The 27,776-nt window shown below is 38.6% G+C and overlaps 1 protein-coding gene across 12 annotated transcripts in view; it reads left to right on the plus strand.

The window, feature by feature from the left end:
• ANAPC10 (anaphase promoting complex subunit 10) overlaps positions 1–27,776 on the plus strand; it is a 158,485-nt gene that overhangs the window by 18,866 nt on the left and 111,843 nt on the right. For 4 of the 12 annotated variants that reach the window (XM_054689895.1, XM_054689896.1, XM_054689898.1 and 1 more), the window contains exons 1-4: positions 167–204; positions 1,548–1,674; positions 4,315–4,405; positions 19,669–19,789. In XM_054689895.1, coding sequence (XP_054545870.1) covers positions 1,560–1,674; positions 4,315–4,405; positions 19,669–19,789 — 327 coding nt within the window. In that variant the 5' untranslated portion in view covers positions 167–204; positions 1,548–1,559. Of the gene's footprint in view, positions 1–85; positions 132–166; positions 205–236; positions 256–288; positions 307–1,547; positions 1,675–4,314; positions 4,406–19,668; positions 19,790–23,680; positions 23,780–26,540; positions 26,649–27,776 lie in introns of those variants that run through there. The other 8 variants (XM_037496241.2, XM_037496242.2, XM_054689900.1 and 5 more) reach the window with 7 other exon arrangements.

Consider the following 27,776-nt stretch of genomic DNA (forward strand, 5'->3'; position numbering starts at 1 on the left):
CGTAGTGCGTACGCGCGACCCGCGCGCCAGGCGGAGTCCCTGGGGAAGGCGGCGCGCGGCGCGAGGTTGACGTCACCGGGCTGCGACTCCCGGCCACCAAGTCGGGAAGCCTGCCGGTCGCCAGCCGCGAGGTGGGAGTGGCGCGGGGCGGCGGGGCGGCGGGGCGGCCCAGGATCGCGCGTGGCGGCGGCGGGGCCGCGAACCGTGAGTGCGCAGGCCTCTCCCCGACGGGGCGGGTGGGTCTAGCGACAGCAGGTGCGGTCCCTTCCCGAATCTCCATCTTCCTTTACGCTCACCGCGAGCATGGTGGGTCCAGAATGAGCTGTGGGTGTTGCCCGCTCTGGCGCTTCTGGCGGAGGACAAGGGCCGGGCCGGGCCGGCGATGTGATCAGACGCTGCTTTGCTCGCGTTCGCTCCCGGTTCTCAGCCCCTTCGGCCCCTTCGGCCCCTTCTGGCTTGTGTGACCAGAACCCATTCTCCTGGCTCCGGGTGTTTTCTGCTTGGTGGCGTCCAGTCCGGCAGTTGAATTGTGCCCCAAAGTAGAGATGAGTCTCTGTGTACTTTTTTTTGGTTTTTTTTTGACATTTGATGGCAGGACAATCAGCTTGTCATAGTGGCGATAGGCTTAATAGTCTCCTCCGTGCCCTTATTTAACTGGCAGGTGGCAATACTTTATTATGACCTAAGCTGTTCATTTATTCATTCAGTAAATTACTAATTTAATATCTTAGTCTATAACCTTTACGAATGTTACAGTGCAGTGGCTCCGTATATTTGATAAATATCAAATATCAAGTGTTTGTGTGGCGATTTGGGAACTGAGGTCTAATAGGAGGTGTCTGGGCCAAGTTTATGATAGCATGTATAACGATGTTTAGTAGCTGTAACTTGATGCAACTGAAGCAGTTTTAGGTATTGTTCACTACCAAAGGCTATTTTTTGTTAGACTTACCAAGATTAACCAAGCAAAGATGTGAAAGGTGAAGTAAACTTTTGTTTTAGAGTAAATGAATTATTTGCTTCTAAACCTTGAAGCCATAGATCTCATTAAGCTTGTAAGAGTACATATAAATGGCACTTTTGAAACTAGTGCAGAGAGTGTATCAACCTGACTTTTTTAGGGCAGAACTTCATTTGAATTCAGATAAATAAATAAAAAATTAAGAATTTTTACTCATAGGGCAATAGAACTGCCTTCTATTATAGAAGTATAGGTCAAGTCACCTCATTAACAGGAACGCAACAAATCCAAGTCCTGCCCAAAGTCTAAGCTTTATAAAAGAGAGGCTGAAGCTGAAATCCTGATCCTCTGCCCTTTTCACTACTATACTCTGCTGCTCTGCACATATTGTAAGGCATAATATATTTTAGAAACAAAAGCGGAATTCCCAATATTTTTTATAGTGATTGAAGTATGTTAACTGCAGTTAAGAAATAGGTTAATATAAAGGTTATTTGAATGATGCATTCTGTTATTTTTATTTTTACTTTTTGTAGAAAGATGCTCAGGTCCTGGTATAACATGCACTTTCTTTTTTTCTACATAGACTGTTTAAAAAATGACCACACCAAACAAGACACCTCCTGGTGCTGATCCTAAGCAGCTGGAAAGAACTGGAACAGTACGAGAAATTGGGTCACAAGCTGTTTGGTCACTCTCATCTTGTAAACCAGGTAAAACAACACAAAACAAAAAAATGAGAGCTGTTTATAGTAACTACTACAATTTTCCTGTATACTAGATTGACTAATATTCTTTTTATTTATTTTAATGATAAATTTAATGGGATTTTCATTCATTTTATATCTTCCCAATTGCTTTACTAATAATCACTTCAAAGTAACTTGGTCATGGGTTATAAGAGTTCTCTGTTCTCCCCTATTTCTGCTGTTACTTGGTTAGTGTTTGTTGCTGTTTCTCTAGATTGGATAAATGGGTGGTATTTTTTTGAGTGATTAATATCCCTAAATAACTTTATTTTACTCCTAGTTTTTTCTTTTGTCATGTTGTAGATATGAAGGGCTATGCCCTTCTGGCCCCCTTCCTCCCCAAGTCCCTAACCCCCCTAGTAACTTGTTCTTTCTGGCAGCATTTAAGCCTTTTTCACTTATTTTTAGAATTCAGGACTTTTGCTCAGATATGGCTGGATACATGTGTGTCTTTTTTATTTGTTTCATCTATAACTTAAGGGGAATTTTCCATCTGCAGTCTCCAACTTAGAGAAAATTTTTATTTTGAAGATCTTTATATAATGTTAGAGATTTAGAAATTATTTTCCTTTTAGCAACTTTTATTAAGGCTCCTATAGCTGTTTTCCCAACCAAGCCCATTCTGTTTCCCCTTAAAATTCTTTTTTTTTTTTGATGAATGATTTATTGAGGTATAATTCACTTACAATAAAACTCATCCATTTTAGGTGCACATTTCTATGAATTTTAACAAACACATACTGTTATGTAAGCAGTGTCATCTTAAATATAGGATATTTCCATCATCCAAAAAATCACTTCCTGCTCCTTTGTGAGCAATTTTCTGTTCCCCTCCTAAGCCCCCGACAATCTCTGATCTGTTCTGTGTTCCTTTTGTTTTTTTCCCCTCAGAATGCCAGGTGTAATCATGTATGTGCTTTTTAGATCTGGCTTCTTCCACTTAGCATAATGCAGTTGTGATTTTTCCATGCTGTTATATATATCAGTAGTTCCTTTATATTTTTTATTACTGTTCCATTGTGTAAGTAGATGTGCCACAGTTTATTTATCTGTTCATGAGTTAATGGACACTCAGGTTGTGGTAGCAGCTTCCAAAGTGGTTCCAATGATCCTTGTCTGCCAGTATTCACGTTCTTCTGTAGAAATTTCCTACATTATATCAAATTGGTCTCTAAGACCAATGGAAATTTGTACTAAGTATTCAAAATTGAATGTAAAGGTTTCATAACATCTCAATTTTTATTAGCCATATAGAGGGATTAAATACATTATTGGTAAAGAAGCATTTTAGAGGAGAAATTGGCAGTGTTTTATCAAATTAAAAATCAAATGACCCAGGATTCTAATCCTAGAAATATATTCTGCAGAAATACTAACATGTTCTTAAAGATAATAGATGTTTATTGCAGTATTGCTTGTAATAAGAAAACATTAGAAACAAATGTCCCACAAGGCTTTGGTTAAATGATTATATTTTCAGACAATGGGAGATTATGTAACCTTTAAAAACATGGAAACTGTTTAGGTTAACTGAGTATTTAATGACTTACTAGATGATCACTGCCTGCACACGATAAATGTGATGTCAGTGTTTGCTGCTTACTACTATTATTATTCATTTATTGATACAGAATAATTTTCCAGATATGCTAAGTGAAAAAAAAAAGCACAAAGGTAGAACCAGGTATTATGCTATCATTTGGGTAAAGAGAGAGGGTAAAGAGACAATTTGTACTTTGTCTATTAAAGGGCATGTGAGAAACTGGTAATATAATTGAGTATATTAGAGATAGGAACTAGATTGTGGGGAGGGGGGATAGAGACTTTCAACCATGTCCTTTTTTGTACCTTTTGAATTTAATCTGTAATGAATATAGCACTCAGTCAAAAAATTTAAACTATTATGAAAGGAGCAGAAATAAATGATTTTTAAAATTACCCTTCTCCTCAAAAAAGTTAAAGCTATTTTTCTCTTAAATTTTTGGAATCTATATTTCACCATTGAATTATTTCTGTAATTAGTATGAATCATTGTGGCTTTTAATTACTAAAAAGCAGCACAGGATAGTTTTACTTCAGTTATCTAGAATAGCAGGATGATATAGGATTTGGGGTAAATTTAATTTTTGATTAGTCTGAATGTTAATCAGAAAAAACATTTGGTTTCAAAATGTATGTAACTTGAAAATATTTCTAAGATGTTCTTTTTCTTGTCACAATAAATATGGCATATTGACCTTATTAAATCTATTTTCTGTTGGGAGGGTTTTGCAGGACATGGGGATATTCTTATCGGTGTCATAGAAAGTATAAGAAATTAGGTTTGAATGTATGGTGACTTTAAAGTATGTCTTAGAAAATGTTCTTTACAAAGTAAATCCAACAACCAAGAAAGCTTGGTCCTGTTATAAGCTTTTGTATATACTTCAAAGAGTTGAGGTCTGGTTAAGAGCATAGAAGAATTCTGGTTATTTAAATTTCACAGTTCTGGCTGTCCTGTTTATTAGACATTCTGCATAAATGTGTATGGTAATTTTATGTTTTAAATATATAGCTCTTTTTTTTTTCCTCATGAGACTTTATTGTCGCTTGTGGTGTTTTCAGGATTTGGAGTGGATCAATTACGAGATGACAATTTAGAAACTTATTGGCAATCAGATGGCTCCCAGCCTCATTTAGTGAATATCCAATTCAGGTAATACATTTAAAATTTTTTCAATTTTTTGAAAAAAAGTGGACAAAGAAATCTCTTTTTTAGCTCAAATTTAAAGAAATACAGAAATTATAGTGGAATGCACTGAACTCTGCTTTTCATGAGCCATTGGGATTCTTTTTTTTCCTGTTCAACTATATTGGAAGTGTTATGAATTTACTATATCTAACCCTTTACTAATTCTTTATGGTATCTTGCACAGTTCCTTTAGGCATTAAGTAGCCCTGGAGTGCTAATGGAGTGTTATTGTCCAATAACAGTGTTTATTCTAGTTTTCTATTGTCAGTCCTTTGTTCAATGATGAAAACCTGGTTCTCCTATCCTTCAGTAATATATTTGTTTCATTAAGCACCCTGTATGTAATCAGGCTTCCATTGTTTTCATTGGCTCCCTCCTCATCCAGATGCCCTTTCACGAGCCTCTGCACCTGCCCTGTGCTGTCATTTCACTTCTTTGCCTCTCCCAACTTGTACATCGGCTCTTCTCCTGGCCTCACCTGTGACACTTGCCATCAGTTACTCCCCCGTGTTCTCCTCAGCCGCCCTGGGCTCTGATGTGCATGTCAGGCCACCTTTCTTTCCTTTCTGGGCTCAGAACCTCATTCCATGGTGTGGATCCTCTCTTTACCCCTTTGGGCTCTGACACTCCATGATAGGCTACCTTACGGTGTGGGTGACTGCTACCCCACTCAGGCTCTCATGCCCCTCACCTGTTGCTCTCCTCTTCACCTGCTCTCCTGCTGCTCACGCTGCACAGTCTGACATCCTGCACTGGCTCCTGCCCGCCCCCGGGTAGCACTGAACAGACCCCCCATATTCTGTGGCTGTACAGGTGCCTGTCTTGCTCTGTCCCCACTAATGACATCAGGAATAAATTGTTTAGAAAGGGGAAGCTGGGGCCTCCCTGGTGGCACAAGGGGTTAAGATGCAGCCTATGAAGCTATCCGCAGCCACTGCAGCATGAGTTTGATCCCTGGCCGGCCAGGGAGCAGCCCACGTGGTACAGCAGACCTCTCCTGTCTCGCCCGCTGCTCCCCTCAGCAGTGTATTTCAGTCAGTTTGCCTGTTCTGTTCCTCACTCTGTCTCTGGTGAATCCTCTCACCCACCCCCCACCTCTGGCCTGTACCCCAGTTCTTGTATGCATAAATAAATAAATCTTTAAAAACAAAGAAAAGGGAAGCCCTGAGGTTCTTCCTAAAAGGGCTTTTTTTTTTTGTATTTCTTAAAATGGTTTCTAAAATCAAAATGTTTTTAGAGACTAGTTCCTGTATCAATGGATAATGTACTGTTATATCTGAAATAAGTGAAATAGAGTATTAAGCTATAATTCTGTATTTAATCTGCATCCAAAAAACTGTTAAGCTTGAAAGGAGGGCAAGCAAGAAGTGTGAAAGGTAGTAGTTTTAGCTGCTGGTAAGCTAATCCTAGTTAACGGTGGGATGTGACTGCTCTAAGAGCTAATTGGATTTTAGGGTATCTAAGAAATCCTCCTGCTGTGTCCTGTTCCATTTAGTTTTCCCCCTCTGACACGGATAAAGAAAATAGAGTGTGCTCAGAAGAAAGAATGTTGAGAGAATTGAACCTAAACCACATAATTAAAAAATGAGAACATGTGGTCTACTGAAGACTTTGGGGGATATGGTAGCTTCCTTTACATAATCTGAAGGATTTCTGCATAGTGGAGGATTACATTTCTTCGTGTGACCTCAAAAGAAAAAAAGTTCCTCCAAAAGAATGCAAGTTATAGAGACTAACTTGGAGTTATTTAGTATAACTTAGTATAAGGAAAATTGTCAAAAATTAGGACCAATCAAAGATAAATTATGAGTTACTGTCAGGAAAATGTTGCACCTGGGTATAAATGTCATATAGAGTGTCATTAGGTCACATGACCTGCTCAGTTTGCCTTTAGCCCTGTGGATGTAGGAGTCTGTATTATTAAAGTTCAAATTAAATTTAACACTCATTAAAATTCTTCACTTTGCTGTATGTTTATGGTACTTCTTTGTGAAATACTTTAAGTATTAGAATATCAGTATAATTTAAAATATGAAATATCTAAATTCTGATTCTTTGTCTCATAATTTTTGATTGGGTACCGCATATGGTAAATTTTACTTGGCTGCTGCTGGATATTTTTAAGAGGATTATATTTTGTTCCAGCAGTTAAGTCACTTAAGATTATCAGCTTGCTCTTTTTGAGGCTTGATTTTTAAAATCTTTTTATGTTGGATCTTGCGTAACCTTTACTCTAGGGAAGGATCAGTGGACTTTTTGTAGTAATATATACATAGTAAATATTTTAGTTTTGCAAACCATGTATTAGACTCATGCAGCCTTTCAACTTTGCCACTCTAATATAAAAACAGCTATGGACAGTATGTAGAAGATGTTGCTTTGTTTGAAGAAGCCTTCTGTAAGGGGCAGGAATGGGCACAGTGCAGGTTTTCCGATCCAGCAGACAGGGGAGACGAATAGCTAGACTCTCACTTAGGCGTCTTCATTAAACTTTTACAACATCCCATGTCCCGGAGCGTCTGGGAACTCCACTGTGTATTCATGAGAGTGATCTGGAAAAGGCAAATGGCACTTCAGTATTATTAGGAAAATAGTTTTGACCTGGCTTTTCCCCTGAAAAAGCCTTGAGGCCCCCATCAGGGCCCAGATCACTGTTAAAGATAATGTCTCACGGGGAACTGAGGCTTCCCCTGCCAGCGTCACACGTAGATGTCGGGATATTAAAGAACTGTCCACTTTGGTGATTGGGAACTCTGTTCCCAGCTTTGTGTCACCTGGGGATTGTTTGGCTTCTGCTTCCCAGGAATTGTTCTTTCCCTGCAACTGCTCTTTGCATGTCCTTGTGGACTTTCACCTTGTGTGCAGAGTGGCTTTCAGTCAGACTTGAGAGGCCTCCGTGCAGATTTCTGGAGTTTTCTCAGTGGCCCTACAGTGTAGCTCTGTAGGGTAAATTAAAATTATCAGGATTTTCCACCCTCCCTCCATTAGCATTAATGATGGACCTCTGCAATCACCTGGAGTAGGGGGTGGGCATGCATAGGTGGGCACACCTGGGCTGAGAGTGGGCTTATAAGGGCGGCGTCACAGGGACGCCAGTAGAGCAACAGAACGAGAGTAGCAGTGGTAGAAGCAGCAGAGAAGCAGAGACAGCGGGGACACCACAAGAGAACACCAGAGAGCCCAGAAAGGGTGGTGCGGAGTGGTGTGGAGCGGCGGTGGAGTGCGGCAGAGTACAATGGAGACCATCATAAGAACACCTCAGACAACAAAGAGGCTGCTTGAACCGATGACGAACCTACCCTGTCTGGGATGGTGGCAATACAAGCTCCTTCCTCAGCTCGGCAAGACTGAGATTCTGTTAAGCTTTTCTCTCCACAGCGTTGTCCAGAGGTGGCCTTTAGTCAGGAAGCCCGCCGCTAACAGGGCTTGCCTGCTTGTGTCCTTTCAGGACTCCCAGGCCTGTGCTGCCTTTAGTTCACTGTGTGCAGCCGCGTTTCGCCGGTTTGTCTGCTGTGCTGCTTGGTTGTGGCAGGAGCGTGAGGCCGTAACAGTGACTCCTTCGTGGGCAGACCTGACTCTTCATGTTTTGCTCTTGTATTTAACTATAACTACTGAAAGATTTGAAGGTCTCAGAGGTCCTGTTACAACATGGTCTTTGTTGCCTTGGTCTTCAGGGAGAACTTTCCTTTTAGCTTCCTGAACACTGACTAGAAATAAACACACATAAGAGGACATTTTCCACCATTGTACCAGGAGCGAAGAGCCGGGTTGTCATTCATAAATAGAAATCATTTGCATGCTTTCTGACCTCGGCGAGCACGTGGGCTCTTTGCTTCTTTTATTTCTTTGTTGGTAGTAATTATCCACCAGGTTAACAGAAAATGATAAACAGTATTTTTTAATGGCTTTGTTTTTAGGTTTTAAAATCTTGTACCCCAGGGGTTAGTAGTTACTCTTTTTTTTTTTTTTTAAACATTTATTTATTTATACAAGCACTGGGTACAGTCAGAAGCGCAGGAGGGTGAGAGAATTCACCAGAGCCAGAGCGGGGAGCAGAGCAGGCAGAAGGACCGAAGTACACTGCTGAGGGGAGCAGCGGGCGGCAGGAGAGGTCTGCGCGCCATGTGGGACCCTCCTCTGGTGGCCGGGGAGCAGCCGGGGAACGAACTGGCGCTGCAGAGGCCGCAGGCAGCTTCACAACCCAGCGCTCAACCGCTGCGCCACCGGGGAGGCCCAGTAGTTACTCTTTAATGTACAGACCTAAGTTAAGTTCTGGCTCTTGGCTCGACTGAATGTGTAGACGAGGCATCCTCAGGGCCTTTATGGGTATTGTAGGCATGATCTGTGTTGAACAGGAATGAGAACCTTCAGTGACAGAGCTTCTGTGAACAGTATTTTAAACATGGTGGGAGATGCTCTTTTTGCCACATGGCAGTCCAGGAGGGTTGCGCAGGCCTGAGGTGCCTGTGGTGCCAGACTCCTCCTCTTTCCATTCCACCATTCTTAACTCACAGATTCTACCCTCAAGCTTGCCTCATGATCCACGATGTCTACTGGAGTTCCACCCATGGTGTCCACTCCTTGCAGGCTGCAGGCAGCTGTAAGGAATGGGTGGGAAATGTAAACATTGATACTTTTAATAGGGGCGGGCTCTACCTGGCCTACTTTTATAACTGGTAAACCCGGTTTCATTCTAGGGTCCAGCAACATTCTAGGGGCTTTATAACATAGAGTTTTCAGGTGTACAACCTTTTGTACCCACAACTGTAAAGACCCACCAGCCACCACCGTACACTTGACCCCCTCATTCACCCCCTCCTATCCCCCCCCTCTCTTTTGGGAGTCGCTGTTTTGATCTTATAGTCTAAAAGTTTGTATTGGGTTTCTTTTTACATTTTAAAAGGACAGGTTTATTAGGAAAAGGGGAAAGAGAGGCACCTGCATAGTCACAGGCGGGCAGAAGAGCTTTGTTTTTGTTTTATTTGCTTCCTTTATTTTCCACATTAGTAAAAATCATGGGGTATTTGTCTTTCACCACTTGACTTACTGCATTTAGCAGAATCTACCCTCAAGGGCTATCCATGTTGTTGCAAATAGTAAGAGTTCATCATTTTTATAGATGGGTAGTAGTCCATTGTGTATACACCACATCTTTAGCTACTCATCCACTGATAGCCCTTAAGGTTGTTTCCACATCTTGACTATTGTAATTAATGCTGCAATGAACATGAGAGTGCAGGTAGCTTCTTGAGTTAGTGTTTCTGTCTTCTTTGGATAAATACCCAGAAGTGAACTACCTGGATCATATGTGTCTTCCTTTAAATTTTTTTTTCTTTATGTCGGAGTCATTTGGTTTAAATCTTATAGACTGTAACTTAATCACCTGGTTATACTTGGCTTTAAGGAAAGCCGGGAAATAGTCTTTTAGCTGAATATTATGAAGAAAGAACAGAAAAGGGGCTGCTAGGTAGGCGGCTGAGAGTAGCTGTTATTGATGTTGCAATTTCATGAGCTCCAGATCAGTTGAGAAGTTATTCAGGAGTCAGGAGGTGAGACCAAAATATCACCCTTACTCAGTTTAACAGTCATTGACATCAATTTATAGTCTTATGTAGGTGTTCATAGTATGAACACCTACATAATATAGTATGTCTCTCAGAGCTGATGTTTAACAAAAGGCCTTATATCTGCTGTCAATCTGTTTCCAGTATTGGACCCTAGAAGTAAATAGGGTTTATCAGTTAGAAAAGTGCTCAGGTAGAGCCTGCCCCTGTTCAATCTGGGGCATAAGAAACAAGGTGAACATTTGTTCTTGCCGAGTAGTAGGTGAGGGGTTAGGATAGATCGTGAGTGTTACTGATGTCAACAGAAATGGAAATGTTACCTGTCTCTCTTCCTGCAATTACCTACCCTAAGCATTTAGGTGATGCCTGGCATGTAGTAAGCCTTCAGTATAGGGTGATTATGGTTATAAATGATGATTTGAGCAAATTGAGTAGCTGGCACTGTCTTCATCATCTGTGCATTTGATCTTCCCACATTTGACAAGCAGCATGATGTTCTATGTAATACTGTATTTTACATTCACTATGAGATAAGATTGATAATTTTAAACAGCTTTCCAGATGCCTTTTAAAATATTTAAAAATTTCTGATAAAGTCACAGTTTCCTTTGCAAATCTAATGAAACTATGCTTATAGCAAAAATTACACATGTGATTTTCAGCGAAATAAGAACTTTCGGATAGGTTTCTGTGGTGCAGGTGAAATATAAAGAACTATGAACACCTACATAAGACTATAAATTGATGTCAATGACTGTTAAACTGAGTACCATTAACAGGAAAGAGATAGCGGTTAATGGCCTGTAAGGTAGACAGACACACATTTGAGTTTGGACTTGTCCACCTTTTAGCTTTTTGAAACTTTGCTGCCATCCTCAAGGTTAGTGGGTTTTAAAAATCAGTAAAATGGAGGTGATAATAGATAATAGTATGTCTCTCAGGGTTGAGGAGTAAATAAGATGATGCATAGAAAGCCTAACTTCTGGGCACAAATTCACTTGTTATTTGTCACCGTTGCTATTGTTTTTATAATCACGACTTGTTTCTATTATTTGCCCTTCTGACCTGACCCTGATTATTTTACAGGTCTCATTGTAACAGGGTGGTCCCCAGCCCCTCTCCCTGTCCTATAACATCATGACTAAATTATCCTAAATTTCATAATTCAGAAATAAAATTTTCTGAGCAGAAGTCTTGTTCCTTTTTGATCTGTTTTTGTTTAAAAAAAAGTCCTTAAGGGTAATCTTCGTAATCTTTACTCTTCCTGGTTTTTTTTTTTTTTTTAAATAATAAATTTTATTTTTATATTCCCCCATACAATTGCAAACGCCCCATTCTGACCCCAATCCTTCCCCTCCCGCCCCCCAACCCCCAAAAAGTGTCTCTGGTTCATAGTTTTTTGTTGATTTCGATTTTCACTTTCTTATATTCATTTTCCTGGTCCCTTATTTAAGTTTTCTAGATTCCTGCTATGAGTGAGACCATCCGGTATTTTTCTTTTTCTTTTTGGCTTATTTTGCTGAGCATGATCCCTTCCAGCGCCATCCATGTTGCTGCAAATTGCATGTGTTTATCTTTTTTGAATGCTGAGTAATATTCCATGGTATATATGTACCACATCTTCTTGATCCAGTCATCTATTTTTGGGCATTTGGGTTGTTTCCAAAGCTTAGCTATTGTAAACAGTGCTGCTATAAACATAGGGGTGCAGGTGCTCTTTGGAATGGATGTTTCTGTGTCCTTTGGGTAAATACCTAGGAGTGGAATTGCTGGATCCTATGGAAGCTCTATGTTTAGTAGGTCCAGAAATCTCCACACAGCTCTCCATAGTGGTTGGACCAGTTTGCACTCCCACCAACAGTGCAGAAGAGTTCCTTTTTCTCCACACCCTCGCCAACATTTGTTGTTGCTAGTTTTTTTAATATGTGCCATTCTCACTGGTGTGAGATGGTATCTCATGGTAGTTTGATTTGCATTTCCCTGATTACAAGTGATGTTGAACATTTTTTCATATGTCTGCTGGCCATTTGCATTTCCTCTTCAGAGAAGTTTCTTTTTAGCTCTTCTGCCCATTTTTTGACTGGATTATTTTCTTTGTTGTTGCTGAGTCTCATCAGCTCTTTGCAGATTTTTGTGATCAGTCCTTTATCATTAGTGTTGGGTGCAAAAATGTTCTCCCAGTTGGTGGGGTTTCTCTTTGTTTTTGTTATTGTCTCTTTTGCTGTGCAGAAGCTCTTTAATTTGATGTAGTCCCAGCTGTTTATCTTTGCCTTCACTATCACTGCTTTGGGTGATGTGTCTGTAAAGATGTCTTTGATGTGCAAATCCCGTAGTGTTTCTCCTATATTTCCTTCTATGTATTTTATGGTTTCAGGTCTTATGTCTAGTTCTTTAATCCATTTTGAGTTGATTTTTGTGTATGGTGTGAGGTAGTGGTCAAGCTTCATTCTTTTGCATGTAGCGACCCAGTTTTCCCAGCACCATTTATTGAACAAACTTTCTTTGCTCCAATGCATAGTCTTTGCTCCTTTGTCAAAGATTAGTTGACCATAAATCTGTGGGTTTATTTCTGGATTTTCTATTCGATTCCATTGGTCTGTATGTCTGTTCTTGTGCCAATACCATGCAGTTTTGATGATTATGGCTTTGTAGTATAGTTTGAAGTCTGGGAGTGTGATGCCTCCATTTCCTTCTTTTTTTTTTCAGTAGAGCTTTGGCTATTCGGGGTTTTTGGTGATTCCATATGAATTTCATCAATAATTGTTCTATTTCTTTGAAGAATGCCATTGAGATTTTGATTGGAATAGCATTGAATCTGTATATTGCTTTTGGTAGGATGGCCATTTTAATAATGTTTATTCTTCCAATCCATGAGCAGGGGATGTCTTTCCATTTCTTTGTGTCTTCTTCTATTTCTTTTAACAGTGTTTTATAGTTTTCTTTGTATAGGTCCTTTACCTCTTTTGTTAGATTTATTCCCAAATATTTGATTTTTTTTGTTTCGATAATAAAAGGGGTGGTTTTTTTGATTTCTTCTTCTTCAGATTTATTGTTTGTGTATAGGAAGGCTACTGACTTTTGCGTGTTGATTTTGTATCCTGCCACTTTACTGAATTGATTGATGAGTTGAATTAGTTTTTCTGTGGAGATTTTGGGGTTCTCTATGTATATTATATCATCTGCAAATAGTGATAGTTTGACTTCTTCTTTTCCTATTTGGATTCCTTGGATGTCTTTCTCTTGTCTTATTGCTCTGGCTAGGACTTCCAGTATTATATTGAAAAGCAGTGGTGAGAGTGGACATCCTTGTCTTGTTCCAGATCTTAATGGAATTGCTTTCAGCTTTTCACCATTGAGAATGATACTGGCTGTTGGCTTGTCATAGATGGCCTTTATGATGTTGAGGTATGTTCCTTGTATCCCAAGAATTTCAAGGGCTTTTATCATGAATGGGTGTTGCACTTTGTCGAAAGCTTTCTCAGCATCTATTGATATTATCATATGGTTTTTATATTTCTTTTTGTTGATGTGTTGGATAACGTTGATTGATTTTCGGATGTTAAACCATCCTTGTGCCCCTGGAATGAATCCAACTTGGTCGTGGTGAATTATCTTATGGATACATTGTTGGATTCTGATAGCTAAAATTTTATTGAGGATTTTTGCATCAGTGTTCATTAGGGAGATTGGCCTATAGTTTTCCTTTTTTGTGTTGTCCTTATTCGGTTTTGGTATTAGTGTAATATTGGCTTCATAGAACGTGTTTGGTATTGTCCCTTCCTTCTCAATTTTTTGGAAGAGTTTGTGAAGGATAGGCACTAATTCGTCTCTGAATGTTTGGTAGAATTCATTTGTAAATCCATCAGGTCCTGGGCTTTTGTTTTTGGGGAGGCTTTTGATTACCATTTCAATTTCGCTGCTTGTAATTGGTCTGTTTAGGTGTTCTATTTCTTCTTTATCTAGCTTTGGGTGATTGTAGAGTTGTAGGAATTTGTCCATCTCCTCTAGATTGTTGAACTTGTTTCCATATAACTGTTCATAGTAGTTACTGATTATTCTTTTGATTTCTGCTGTGTCCGTTGTGATTTCTCCTCTTTCATTTATGATCCTGTGTATTTGTGCTTTCTCCCTTTTTCCTTTGTGAGCCTGGCTAGGGGTTTGTCTATTTTATTTATTTTTTCAAAGAACCAGCTCTTGGTTTCATTGATCTTTTTTGATTGTTTTTTTAGTTTCAATTTCATTTATTTCTGCTTTGGTTTTTATTATTTCTTTTCTTCTACTGTTTTGGGGTTTTTTTTGTTGTTCTTTTTCTAGATCTTTGAGCTTCGAGATTAGGTTGTTTCTTTGAGTTCTTTCTTGTTTTTTGATGTGAGCTTCTATTGCTATATATTTTCCTCTTATTACTGCTTTTGCTGCATCCCATACATTTAGGATATTGGTGTCCTCCTTGTCATTCAATTCAAAGAATTTTTTAATTTCTTCTTTGATCTCCTCGTTAGTCCAGTGGTCTTCCAGTAGTGTGGTTTTTAATCTCCATGAGGTAGGATAGTTCCTTGCCTTCTTTTTATGATTTATTTCTAGTTTGATGCCTTCGTGGTCAGAAAAGATGGTTGGTATGATTTCAATCTTGGTGTATCTGTTGATGTTTGTCTTGTGCCCAGTATGTGATCGATCCTGGAGAATGATCCGTGTGCGCTTGAGAAAAATGTGTACTCCGTTTTTTTTGGGTTTAGTGTTCTATAGATGTCTGTTAAGCCCAAATGCTCTAGGTCCTTATTTAGAGCTTTAGTTTCTTTACTTATTTTTTGTCTTGTTGATCTATCCATTGTTGATAGTGGTGTGTTGAAGTCTCCCACTACGTATGTGTTTTCTCTGATGTCTGTTTTCAGAGAGGACAACAGTTGTCTGATATATTTTGGTGCTCTTTCGTTTGGTGAGTATATGTTAATGAGTGTTATTTCTTCTTGAAGTATTGTCCCCTTGATCATAATGTAGTGACCATTGGGGTCTCTTTTTATTTTTTTGAGTTTGAAGTCTGTTTTATCTGATATAAGTATAGCTGTTCCTGCTTTCTTTTTTGGCCCATTTGCTTGTAGGATTGTTTTCCATCCTTTGACTTTGAGCCTATTTTTATCTTTTGTAGCTAAATGTGTTTCCTGGAGACAGCAAAAGGTTGGGTTTTGTTTCTTAATCCAGGCTGCAACTCTGTGTCTTTTTATTGAAGAGTTTAGTCCATTTACATTTAGAGTTAATATTGATATGTTAGCATCTGTATTTGCCATTATGTTTGTCTTTCCTTTGATTTTATTTATATTTTAATAACTTTTTTTTTTTTCTGGTCTTCTTTCGTTGTTATTCGTCCCTCTGAGGTTCTGGCTTTAGGATTCCTTGTAGTATTTTTTGGAGTGGGGGTTTAGTCGCAATGAAATTCTGGAGTTTCTCTTTGTCTGGGAAGGTCCATATTCTTTCTTCATGGAGGAAAGAGAGCTTTGCGGGATAGAGTATTCTTGGTTGGCATCTGTTTTCTTGGAGTCTGTTGACTATGTCCCTCCACTCTCTCCTTGCCCGTAGTGTTTCTTCAGAGAAGTCTGATGTCAGCCTGATTGGTTTTCCTTTGAATGTTATCTGTGTCTTCCCTCTTGTCAGCTTCATTATTTTTTCCTTGTCCTGGATTCTTGGGAGCTTTACTATTATGTGTCTTGCTGTGTTTTTCCTTTCGTCGTGTAAGTTTGGTGTTCTTCTTGCTTCTTGTATATCAATTTTCAGCTCCTTCTTCGCATTTGGGAAGTTCTCTTCAATTATCTCCTGGAATATTTTCTCTGTTCCTACATCTTCTCCTCTCCTTCTGGAATTCCTATAACTCTTATATTTCCTTTCCTCATGGAGTCAGATAGTTCTCGAAGTCTTTCTTCATTCTTTTTCCTTCGTACTTCTCTTTCCTTTTCTGTTTTGGTTCTTTTTATTTCTGTGTCTTCAAGAGTACTTATTCGTTCTTCCATTTCATCTATTCTGCTTTCATTGCTTTTCCCAGAGTTCTTTAGTTCCTCCATTAATTCTTTGATCTCCTGCATTTCTTTTATTTCCCTCTTTAGGGACTCTATTTCCTTCTTCTGATCTATCACTTTTTTAATCATGGCAATTTTAAATTCTCTTTCTGGAAGGCTCAGAAGTTCTTCCAAGTTGCTGTCGTTGCAATCTGGGGAGTGGTTTTCTTTTTGTGGTGTGCTTCTTTCCTGAGGAGTTGTTAGGTTGCGTGTGGTTCTTCTACTCCCTACTGTCTGTTTTCTAATTTGTCGTATGCGTTGGGACACTGTGTTGCTCGGACTGACTGGCATCTTGGGTGAGCTTCTCCGCTCCCCTCTGGCTCTTCCAGGAGCCATCTCTGTCTTCTGGGGGAGCTTTCTGCTGGTTTTAGGCAGTTTTTACTGAAGAAATGTCCCTGTTCTAAAATGGCGAAGCGGGATGCAGTCCCTGTGCCTCCGGTTTCAGGCACACTCTTCTGTGCCCCCGGTCTGCCCCTGACGTGGGTGCCTGCTCCCTCTGTGGGCTCAGACTGCTGGTCGGAAGGGGCCTGGCGTGGGGTGGGCTAACTTCCCGGCTGGCCACTGGGTCCTCCAGAAGCCTTCTGCCCTTTTCAAGCAGTCTTAAGAAATTTCCTGTTCTATGGGGCGTTAGTGACTTTTTTTTCCTGGTCGCTAGGTGGCGCCAGAGATCTCTCCTAGTGTCCTTGGGGGGCTGTTTTTCGCCCCCCCCACCCCGTGGGACAGGGAACAGAGCGGGAATGGTAGGGTAAACCTCAACAGCTTTGGGGTGCTGTGTCTGCCTTGTGCCCCACCGTCGTGGAGAACCCACGCCCCGAATTTCGTGCCCCGGGTCTCAGTTCAAAGCCCTCAGGTCCAGGACGTGGGCTGTAGCCCAGTTCAGTGGCGCGGGAATGGCGCCTTTTGCACCGCTCCCGTGCCTGGGCGCCTGGTTCCTGCTCACTCAGGGAGGGACCTTCACCTCAGTGAGGACCTCCGCGTGTCTCCCCGCAAGCCTAGGTCGCAGGCGCGGGGACCTGGGCCGCTGCGATCCCGGTCCGCGTTTTCTTTTCAAGCGCGCCAAGCGCGCCGCTTTCCCTCGCCAGCTTACCGGCAGCCCGGGCTGTGTGCGCGTCTCCCAGGGTCTTTGTTCTTCTCTAATGGCGCCCGGAGCCGTTCGCTCACCGCCGCGGCGAATCCTGCAGGGTTCGCCTCAGCTCCCGTTCACGGGGTGTGGTGGCTGCAATAGTTCCTTTCCACTCCCAGTCCCGCTTGCTGCGTCGTTTGTTCTTGTGGGTCGTTTTGGTTTGTTGTTTCCTCCTCTCTGCTGGTCGGAGAGTGCCGCCTCTGTGGGCGGGGAGGGAGCAGGGTTCTGCGCTTCCCTGCCTTCTAGTCCTCTTTTATGGCCACTTTCTTCTTCGGGCAGTTTGCTGGCGTCACCCGTTTATCTTCCGTGTCCCAGTTCTCTCTGGGACCTGCTGCTTTTCCTCCCTATTCACTTTTTTTAATGGGAGATCTTACTCGCAGAGTCTCCTCGCCGCCATGTTGCTCCGCCCCCTCTTCCTGTTTTAAGAAAGACCTTTCACTGCTCATCTCGGAAAAGAGCTTTTGTTTGCACTTCAAAATTTCCCCTCCTCTTGCTTCTTCTAGTCTCCTCCTGACCCAGCAGAAAGATAGATGTCAGGTCGATACCTCTGGCCTCTTTTGAAAATCTGGCAATGGTATTTATCCTGTCAGCAGATTGTGGGCATTTAGCATTTTACATCTTGATCTGTCTTCATTACTGGAGGAAAAGTCCTTAACTATCCCCATTTCTTTCTGATGAATAGCTTGGGCTGGGAGGTTTGGTTCCCTCACTAAGAGCTATAGATCCCCTGCTGTTTTCATAGACTGACTTTTGACATAGACTGCTTATATTCAAGGAGCTGATTGTTACTAAGTTACTGCCATTTTATACCAGAACTTAACTTTTAAACCCTGCTTAAATAGACTTCTTAAGGATTTCCTTGGTTGATGTTTAAAATTCTGGGTTTTTTTTCTGATTACCAAAATAACACATGCTTATTGTGAAAATGATTTAGAAAACATAGAAATCACAAAGGAGAAAAAATAGAAATAAAGACCTCCCATAGTTTCACCCCATCCAAATAGTAACTTTTTGCAATTTTTGTATGATTCCACGTAATAAGCCTTTTTCTATTCACATATGTAGGTTTATATGCCTTAAAATTTTTTTGGTAGCAGGGAGGAGACCCAATGGAATAAGATAGAAGATTATGGAGGCATTAGTGATAGGTGTGGTGTGGTAATATAGCTGAAGTAGTGTAAATCTGTACCTCTAAATCATATACAGTGTTGTAAGTCAGCATTATCTCAATAAAAAATAATACAATTACATTTTTTCTCAAAAAATGCAGTTCTTTTGTATATACTGTTGTAATTTGTTTTTGTAGCAATGTGTCTGTGTGGTTATTTCATATGGTTGTATAGTATTTCATTGAATGGATATAATTTAATTTCCTTTTATGATTTTTTTATAACTTCAGTAATTTAATGTCAGTTCAATAAACACCTTTCAATATCTGTTTTTGTGTATGTGTTTTGCTGTTGCCTTTTAATTCACTCTTAGAAGTTTAATTGGTGGATTGAAGGTTGTGTACCTACTTATAAGCTATGGGAGGACTTTTTCTAGTCAAATCTAAATACATCAGTCATTTAAATATTTTTGAATATAATAGAATAATGTTTTAACTTCTATATTCTTGATTATTAGAGACTGAATATCTTTTCATGATTTCTGGCCACTTGTGGTTTTTTCTGAGATTAATTTCTGTTAAGTAATAGTCTTTGATATGTGTATTTTTCTAAGATACGTATATTTTATAAGCAGTAGAATTTTACTTCCTGAATTCAGTAATAGATTATGCTTTCTATTTAAAAATGCTTTTCTTGGGCCTCCCTGGTGGTGCGAGGGGTTGAGCACCGCACTATGAAGCGGTCCGCAGCCTCTGCAGCATGAGTTCAATCCCTGGCCAACCAGGGAGCTGCCCACATGGTGCAGCAGACCTCTCCTGTCTCGCCCGCTGCTCCCCTCAGCAGTGTATTTCAGTCAGTCTGCCTGTTCTGTTCCCCACTCTGTCTCTGGTGAATCCTCTCCCCGCCCATCCCCGCATCTCTGGCCTGTACCCTAGCTCTTGTATGCATGAATAAATAAATCTTTTAAAAAAAAATGCTTTTCTCTTTGATGGCCTCATTTTCTTAAAATTATTTTCAAGTCTTAAGGTAGGAAATTACTAAAGAAAACCAAACTTGTTAGAAGAATTTCTCTGTCTAAAATACAGATGAAGAGGTCTGAAATCCCTAATTCTTGTTTGTGCCCTGTTTTGGCTTAGCTATTCTTTCTTTGCTTATTACATCTGGTTCTTGAGCATGTTCTAGATAAGAGATGTCTATATAGGTAAGATCTGCATCTGTAATTTTACATGGTCCTCATTTTTATTATTAAAATTGAAGGAAATGGAAATTGTTGATTCAGATATTGGTTTTAACTAATGATGACTTCGAAAAATCATGAGATTTAGATGCCTTGAAATAAATTTTCTGTATGATAAAGGACATATCATTTTTACTTTATTGCTTTTAGAAGAAAAACAACAGTGAAGACATTATGTATTTATGCGGACTACAAATCTGATGAAAGTTATACTCCAAGCAAGATCTCAGTCAGAGTAGGAAATAATTTTCACAACCTTCAAGAAATTCGGGTATGTCTTTAAATTTTAAAAATATGTAATCCTGTAGCTCTTTTTAGGTGATACCCACATTTGCCATTAGATTAGACATATTAAAATGTTAATATATAAAAGGGAAATTGTTGCTATTTGAGAAAACATTTTTTAAAATTATTTCAAGTTTTCTTTTGATTCTGATCATCATCTTTATTTTTACCCTAACATAAGTTATGGAAGTCTTAAGACATAAAGAAAGGTTCAAAGAATTGCGTAGTGAGCCCCAATATTCTCACCCCATAGATTGTACAGTTGTCATTGATTTGTGATGTTGCTTTATTACAATCTTTCCATTCATCTATTTTTTTATGCATTTCAAAATAAGTTGCAGGTATCTATAAACTGCACCCCAAATAATTCAGCATGATATATGATAACTGGATATTTGCTTAAGTTTCATTTTTAAGGTAAAATTTATGTAACTTTTACACAAAGTATTAAGTATATTTTTTAATGCATTTTGACAAATACATAGCTTTGGGGCTATTTTTTATAGCCCCAACTGCTATTAAGATATGGAATATTTCCAATGCCTCAGCAAATTTCTTCCTATCTCTTCCCAGTCAATCTCCATCTCTGCTCTACACTCAGAAGTAGTCATTGTCCTCATTTCATTCACTCATTCATTCCTTAAATCAAGTTTGCCTGTTCTAGAATGTCATATAAATGGAATCATGCAGGGTTCTAGAATCATACACTATTCTGGAACTTTTCTCGAAGACTTCTTTCAGCCTACTTTGGAAGATTTATCCATGTTGTTCCTTTTTTTTTTTTTTTTTTTTTAATTCCTGAGTTGTATTCCATTATTGGAATATACCACAATTTATCCTTTCTATAACTTTGTGAAGCTATTAGGACAGTGCTTTTGTGACCTGAGTTTTATTATTCTTCAAATTCATAAATTACAGAGATATTTTCAGTGATTTTGAATTTGTGAAGTTCTGGCCCTTCACTTTTTTTCTTGTCAAAAATCATTGAACTCAACCATTCAAATATTTTAGGTTAAGTGAATCTGAAAGATCTTCGATACACTTGTGAATTTTTAAAGCCTTCCAGCTAGTTTTCAGACTGGACTCCTATTTGACTTGGTGTTTATATTAAGATCTTGTTCCTGCATTTACATTTTGTCCCTCAGCACACTTAATAGAAATCACATATATTTTCAGGTTTTCTCGGTAAGTACAGTATTGTTGTGAAAATTGTTTGTGGATTTATAAATAAGAATAGACAAGGATACTGTCCATGGGTATTTTTTATCTTTTCATCCTTTGAGGTAAGTTCGTCACTATTTGAAATGACTACCTGGTCTTCTTCTACACATTTATCTTCTTTTACTTTAAAGAATGATACTATAAATTTTCATGAGAATAGTTTGGTTTTGAAAAGTTGTCATAAATAAGGTATTCTTCTATTGGTCTAGAAACGTTTATGGTTGTGCTGGATAGTACATACTGGTGAATCCGCACTACCCATGCTTCAGTAACTTTGTTAATAGAGTAGCTATTAATTTTTTCATGAATTTCTTCACTTCAGTGATATTTTCATTCATAATCTTTTACATTTCTATTATCATGATCATATTGGGACTATTGTTAACCCTTTTAGTTATGTATCTGATATATTTGATTAGCACTAAGTGATTTAAATATTTACTGGAGATGTTTACTTACTATCTTTGGTTAAGCATTTTGTATTTAAAGATTGGATCACTCAGATTGATAAAACTTTTGGTAGCAATGTTGGGCTGTTTTGGCTTAAAACTAATGATGTGTTACATGATCCCTCAGCCAGGTTGAGATGTGAAACAAATAATATTGATGTATTTGAAATGTCCACTAGATGTCACTGTTGTCCTTTAGTTGCTAGTCTGATAGCCTAATAATAAATTCAAGACCTCCTGTAGTCTTAGTTGTTCTAGTTTTTCCTAGAGTATATTTAGTTAAAATTTTTGATCTGTTTTGGGATATGTATGCCTTCATATATGATTTCTGGATTTATGTATTGAATGTATGTTTTGTATCCTGTTGCAAATTGGAGAAACTTTAAATAATACTTGGCCCACTATGAAATACTTTTAATCTAGTCTTTGCTTCTATAATATCATTTAAGTGCTGAAACATTACCCAATAGAATAAGAGCTCTTTTAGGTAGTCTCTTAATTTTATTCTAAGTGTGTTTATATTTCTGTGTAGTGACCACATAACCTCATGAGACCAGTAATACTAAATATTACCAGGTGATAATGTAAGTTGTTTTCCTGCAAAACTTAATGAACATTCTGCTTTTCTGCCATAGTTCTCACTAAGGAACCATAATTTTTGGATTTTGCTTTAAAATATTAGTGCTACCCTTTGCAGCTCGTGATATAAAGGATACTTTATCTTTTAATTATACGTCTTTATATGTGATTTATTCTGTTTACTTTTTTTCTTTTATGAGTTAAGGAATAAGGATCTGATAGCACTTTGTTTTTTAAAGAGAGATAAACAGACTGTGATTTTATTTTCTTGTATTACTCTACAAGATCTAAATTGTTAGTTAAAAAAACTCTGTGCTCCTTTTAACTCAGATACTAAGACAAGTAATTAAAAAGTGTGAACTTTTATAAGGGTTTTAGAGCCATCATTTCATTAGTTATAGGACTGATTTAACTGAGTGGAAAATCCAACTAAATCTTTTTATATTTTTCCGTGGATGTTTGCCCACTGAGGGTGTATGTAGAATGTCCTGGGGTGTTTTAATAGGTTTTCCTTTTTTACTAGAAGTTTTGCATTCGTTTACTTGAAACACTTTAAAGATATACTTTTCATAATTTTATTATTGATTTGAGGTAGCAACTTTTAAAAAATTATAGGTCAGATTGAAAAAAGCTGATGGCTCCCATTTGTCCAGAAATTACTCTCCCTGTCCTGTTTTGTTTCATTCAGTTATAAAGTCTGATATTATACCTAGATATTTGTTTTACCTCTGTGGAAAACTCTGCAGACACCAAGGTTCCCCTCCCCCCCCCTTTTTTTAACTATTCTAGATTGTATATTTTAGCCTGTATACTTGGGGAGGGACTTAAAATAGAAATGTTATGTAGTCTTTCTGCTTAATGCAAGCTACAAGTGCTGAATTTGGCCACATGGAATATTTTTAATACCAAAGTTGAATTTATTATGCTTTCAAAATTATCCATCTTATATAAATTGGAAACCAACAGGCTAAGAACATTTTATAAGATGTTTATAATTTACTGTTTTTATATGGGGCCATTTCTTTACAGCAGTGAGAACTTACTGTTTCAGAGTCTATATCATCTTTCATAATATTTCATCTCAGTTTTGTTACTTTGTGCAGTAACTCTTGCTCTGGACATTATTCAAGAAGTTTTCAAATAAAGAGATAGTTGTTTTACAATTTTTGAAATCATTTGTATTTTTTATCATTATGTTTTGGTTTAATGTCCTTTTCCTTTATCCCGAGAAGGACTTAAAATGTGCAAAGGAAATTTTTTGCCATAGCAAGAAATCAAAGAATATTATTATAGCTTAAAGTGACCATTTAACATTTTAGAAAACCTCTCTAGTTAAGATCCAAGAAATTAAAGATCCAAGAATTAAATTTCTTTTCAGTTTGTTAGCTAGTTATTTCTATCTATTTAAAAATGATGGTGGAATTTTTTGTGCTTTTCAAAAGTATTTCTTTACTGTTTTATGAAGAAAAACTTGTTAAGGTTAAGCAGCTGTTTTCAGCAGAGGTGAAAGTTGTCCTTTGGTTCATTGTTTATATTTTGCCTCTAGGATTTGCCACAAAAGGAGAAAATATTGATGGCGAACAAAATCAAGCACCTAAGTGAATTTTAAATCTTGTTTTTGTCCTCAGATAATAGAGCGTTACCAAGTGATTTTTTTTAAGAGGAGCCTTGAAACAAGTCTTCACTGTTAAGAGAGCTGCAGTGATATTCCCCTTTCTTCCATGTGGGTGAGCCTGCTGACTCTCTACCTTGTGTCTTAAGTCAGTAACAGGGTATGGGAATCCATATATGGTGCTTTGACAGAGTGGCTAATAAGTCAGTTCTTCTGTTAAAATAACATTTGCTAGTATAATTTGAGTTCCATTAATGTGTGTGGTAGGCTAAGAAGATGCAGAAAAAGGCCCTGACCCTGTCCATTGATCTTAAAATCTGCTCATATTTACTTTCTTATGAGGGGCCTATTTTAAACAACTTAATATAAAGTGGGTCGATTTAGGCAGTATCTACAAACATAAATTAGTTTGATAACAGATTGTTTAATTTATTGGATTTTTGGAAAAAGTAGCTTTTATTGAATTTAGTCTAAAAGAAAATTTTTTTAAATTTTATAACTAACTTTAGGATATCTTTGAAATGAGTGTATTTTGGTATGATACACATAATTTTCAGGCCAGAAATGTTATCCTTTTTTATCCTTCTCTAATAGTGAATGAAGTTTAATCATTTTTTTTATTCATGCTTGCATACATTATTTATTTCCAAAATGGAGTTGAGGTAACTATGCATTTGAGGTGCATTTTCTCTTGAAATTAAAATATGTTAAACAGCACAGTATCGTGCATTTTTAAGAGGGAAACATTATTGTACCTATTTTTTGCTAGACCACGAATTTAAACTTTACATTTGTTAAGAGCTGAAGTCTGGCATTCCCATATGAGACAGATACATGCTTTGCTCAGGAAACATTTATTTAGGGCCTGCTAAGTGCCAGGCATTTTCTCGGTGCTGGTGATGCGGCATAGACACTCAACATTTCTGCCCTTTTAAGCCCTTCAAAGTCTGGTGGAAGGGACAGGCAAGGATATCAACCATTACACTGTGGTTGTCTGCTAGTACACAGGCGCTGTGGGAAGCAGCATAGAAACAGGAGCAGTGATTCTGAAAGGTTTTCTGAAAGAGCGTGGGGATATCTGAATCTTAGGGGTGAGTCAGCTTAGGGGTGAGTTTTGATTCAGTCAGGGGGTATATGTACAGGTTAAAAAAAAAAGCTCCAGGCTGGAGCTGTGAAAATGCTGGTATTCCATGTTTGGGTAGAAAAAGATCATCTACTGGAAAAGGCTGAGGGGAGAACAAAACCAAGGCAATGTGAGGCGTAAAGCTGTGGAGGGTCCCAAGTACCCTCCTCACTAGACAGGAACTGGCAGGTTTCTTCCTAGGCCTTTGTTTCCCATGTTCACAGGCATTTCTTTAATGCACTTCTAAACTAAGGTTGTTCTTGAAAGTAGTTTAATCACTCTTGGGAGTAATCATTTCTAAATTTATAAATTTGAGACTGATGAATTTGTTTTAATGACATGAATCCAATTTTTCCTATCATGGTGTTTGTGCTAGGTAAGAAGATTCTGAATTGGATTCTTGTTTTGTCTGTAGGCCTAGGGAGGCCCAGGCATACCTAGTAAACTTTGACATTGACGACATTTCGTTCAGGTACATGGTGCTGTCAGGTGCTTTTAAAGTGATCTGTTGAGGCATTATGGGTGAACTGCACTTGTTTCTTTTAGCAGAGTCACAGCCAAGGGCAAAGAACACAAAAGATCCAAAGTTAAAAAGCCCTTTATTTCACCTAATGGCTGATATAATACAATAGAAAGTCACTTTACTCACAAAATCGAAAGTGACATGGTTTGAGAGATAACAGGGTTTTGACCTTTTTGCATGAGGCAAGCCTGGGAGTGAGTGTGGGGGTCAGCAGAGCAGGGCATGCCGGCAGCTGTGAGGACAGAGCAGTGTCTAAATAGTAAAGTGGTCAAATCCATCCCTCGACGGTCACTCATGGACTTGCTGCTGACCTGTGCTGTGTGCTTCCCTTCAAAAAGGTTATCTAGGCAAAATAGGCACGTTATGGAAACAACCTAAGTGCCCAGGGTCAGAGGAGTGGATTAGAAAAATGTGGTAAATACACAGTGGAATACTACTCGGCTATAAATAAATGGTGAACTCTTGCCATTTGGGAAAACACGGAACTGGGCCGGGGGGGATAATGTTAAATGAAGTAAGTCCCAACGAGAAAGACAAATCCCAGATGGCTCTGCTTGTAGATGGAATATAGAGAAACAAAACAAAGGGTCAGATGACACCAAGCCATTAACAAATCCTAGAAAACTGTGAAATTGAGGCTGCGGGGGCAGCCGGGCGTTATGGGCTAGGCGCGGTGGTGCCTTGGTGGTGGGTGTGGCGGCGACGTGCATCTGAGGAGCTGTGACCCTGTGTCTTTGAGTCACACACATTGTTGTAAACTGGTGTTGCTTCAATTAAAAAAATGAATCTGGGCAGATCTGATTTTCTTAGTTTTATTTTAAATTTTGAATTGTGGTAAAAACTGCACTGCGTGAAATTTACCATATTAACCTTTTCAAGTATGCAATTCAGTGTTAAGTATATTCTCTTTGTTGTGCGACAGAGCTCCAGAACTTTTTCATCTTGCAAAACAGAACATCTGTGTCTATTAAATACCTCCTCCTCACTTCCTCTCCCCCCAGCCGCAGGCAGCTACCATTCGACTTTCTGCTTTTATGAATTTGCCTACTTTTAATACCTCAAACAAGTGATTTTATGTTGTATTTGTCTTTTGATGATTGGCTTATTTCACTTAGCACAATGTCCCCAAGGTTCGTTCAGGTTGTAGCATATGACAGGATTTCTTTCCCTTTTAAGACTAAATAATATTCAATGGCATGTATGTTTCTCACTATGCTCCCCATCCCTCAGAGGAGAGGCAGCTGGGGCCGCACAGTCCTCTGACGCACCTCTGGTCTTCATTTGTTGGCCTCTCCGATACCTGTTCTCCTGGGTTCCCATGGTTGCATAAGTTTTTGAGTAAGTTCCCTTTCTTTTTGTAGAAATTTCAGAGTGAATCTTTATTTCTAGCAGCTAAAATGGCCCTAATTAAAAGAACAGTAGCAGCAGTAAGAGCTGCAGCACATCTGAAAATTTTGCCATGATTTAAAATATTATCTTAATTGTTTCTTATTTTATATGTGAATTAGTAGTCTCTTAAGTCTCAGAATTAAAGAGTGAGAATTTAGGAGCAGAAACTCTGGGAATAAACCCATTGATATTTCTTGAGCCATTTTTCATAAGGGAATTAAGAAAAATTACCCTACAAAGATTTGTTAGTTTTGAGGGGGTCTTTCCTCTAATGTTTGTGTTTACAGTTGATGGTAGAAAATGGAAAGAGCAGCCTAGCTAACTTGGTACCATTTTTAGAACAAATTGTCTACTTTGTAATTAGTTTAAGAATGATGATTAGCTAATTTAATGATCTGTAGCTAACCTTGATCTCTGGTGTTTAAGTAGGACAGAAGCACTAGGCAGGGGAGACCCTCAAGGAATTTCTGATGAGAAAAGAAAATTTAGATTCAGACTAAATGTTGCTATAATTTTGAAACAGTAATAGGTTAGCTATCTAATTTCATTTTTGAGTCTAAATTCTTTCATCTTGTTCAAATTAATATGGTGTTTCTAAGTAGCTATGTAGATTTTCTGTTACTTGTTTTTGATAATGAAGCCTGTAAGTTCTTGTTCTGGGTCTTATATATTCCATAGGTTCCCGTTCTTTGCCACCAAAAACTCAAAATTATTGCATAGCAACACATATCTCAGATTGAAAATAAATAATATCAAGAGAATGAGAAATCAAGCCACAGACTGGGAGAAAACATTTGCAAAAGATACATCTAATAAAGGACTATTACCCAAATGTAAGAATGTAACATACTCCCTGATTAAAAATAGGCCAAAGATCTTAACAGACTTTATCAGGAGACATGCAGATGGCATATAAAAATATGAAAAGGTGTTTCACATCTTATGCCATCAGAAAAGTGCAAGCCAAAGCAAGATATCTCTACACATCTATTAGAATGGGTGGAATCTGGAATACTGAGAGTACCCGGTGCTGGTGGGGATATGGACAGCAGGAGCCCTCATTCACTGCTGGTGAGA

The sequence above is a fragment of the Talpa occidentalis genome, unplaced genomic scaffold (assembly GCF_014898055.3).
Source record: "Talpa occidentalis isolate TD23 unplaced genomic scaffold, MPIMG_talOcc4v2.1 talOcc4.8, whole genome shotgun sequence".
Taxonomy (NCBI): Eukaryota; Metazoa; Chordata; class Mammalia; order Eulipotyphla; family Talpidae; genus Talpa; species Talpa occidentalis.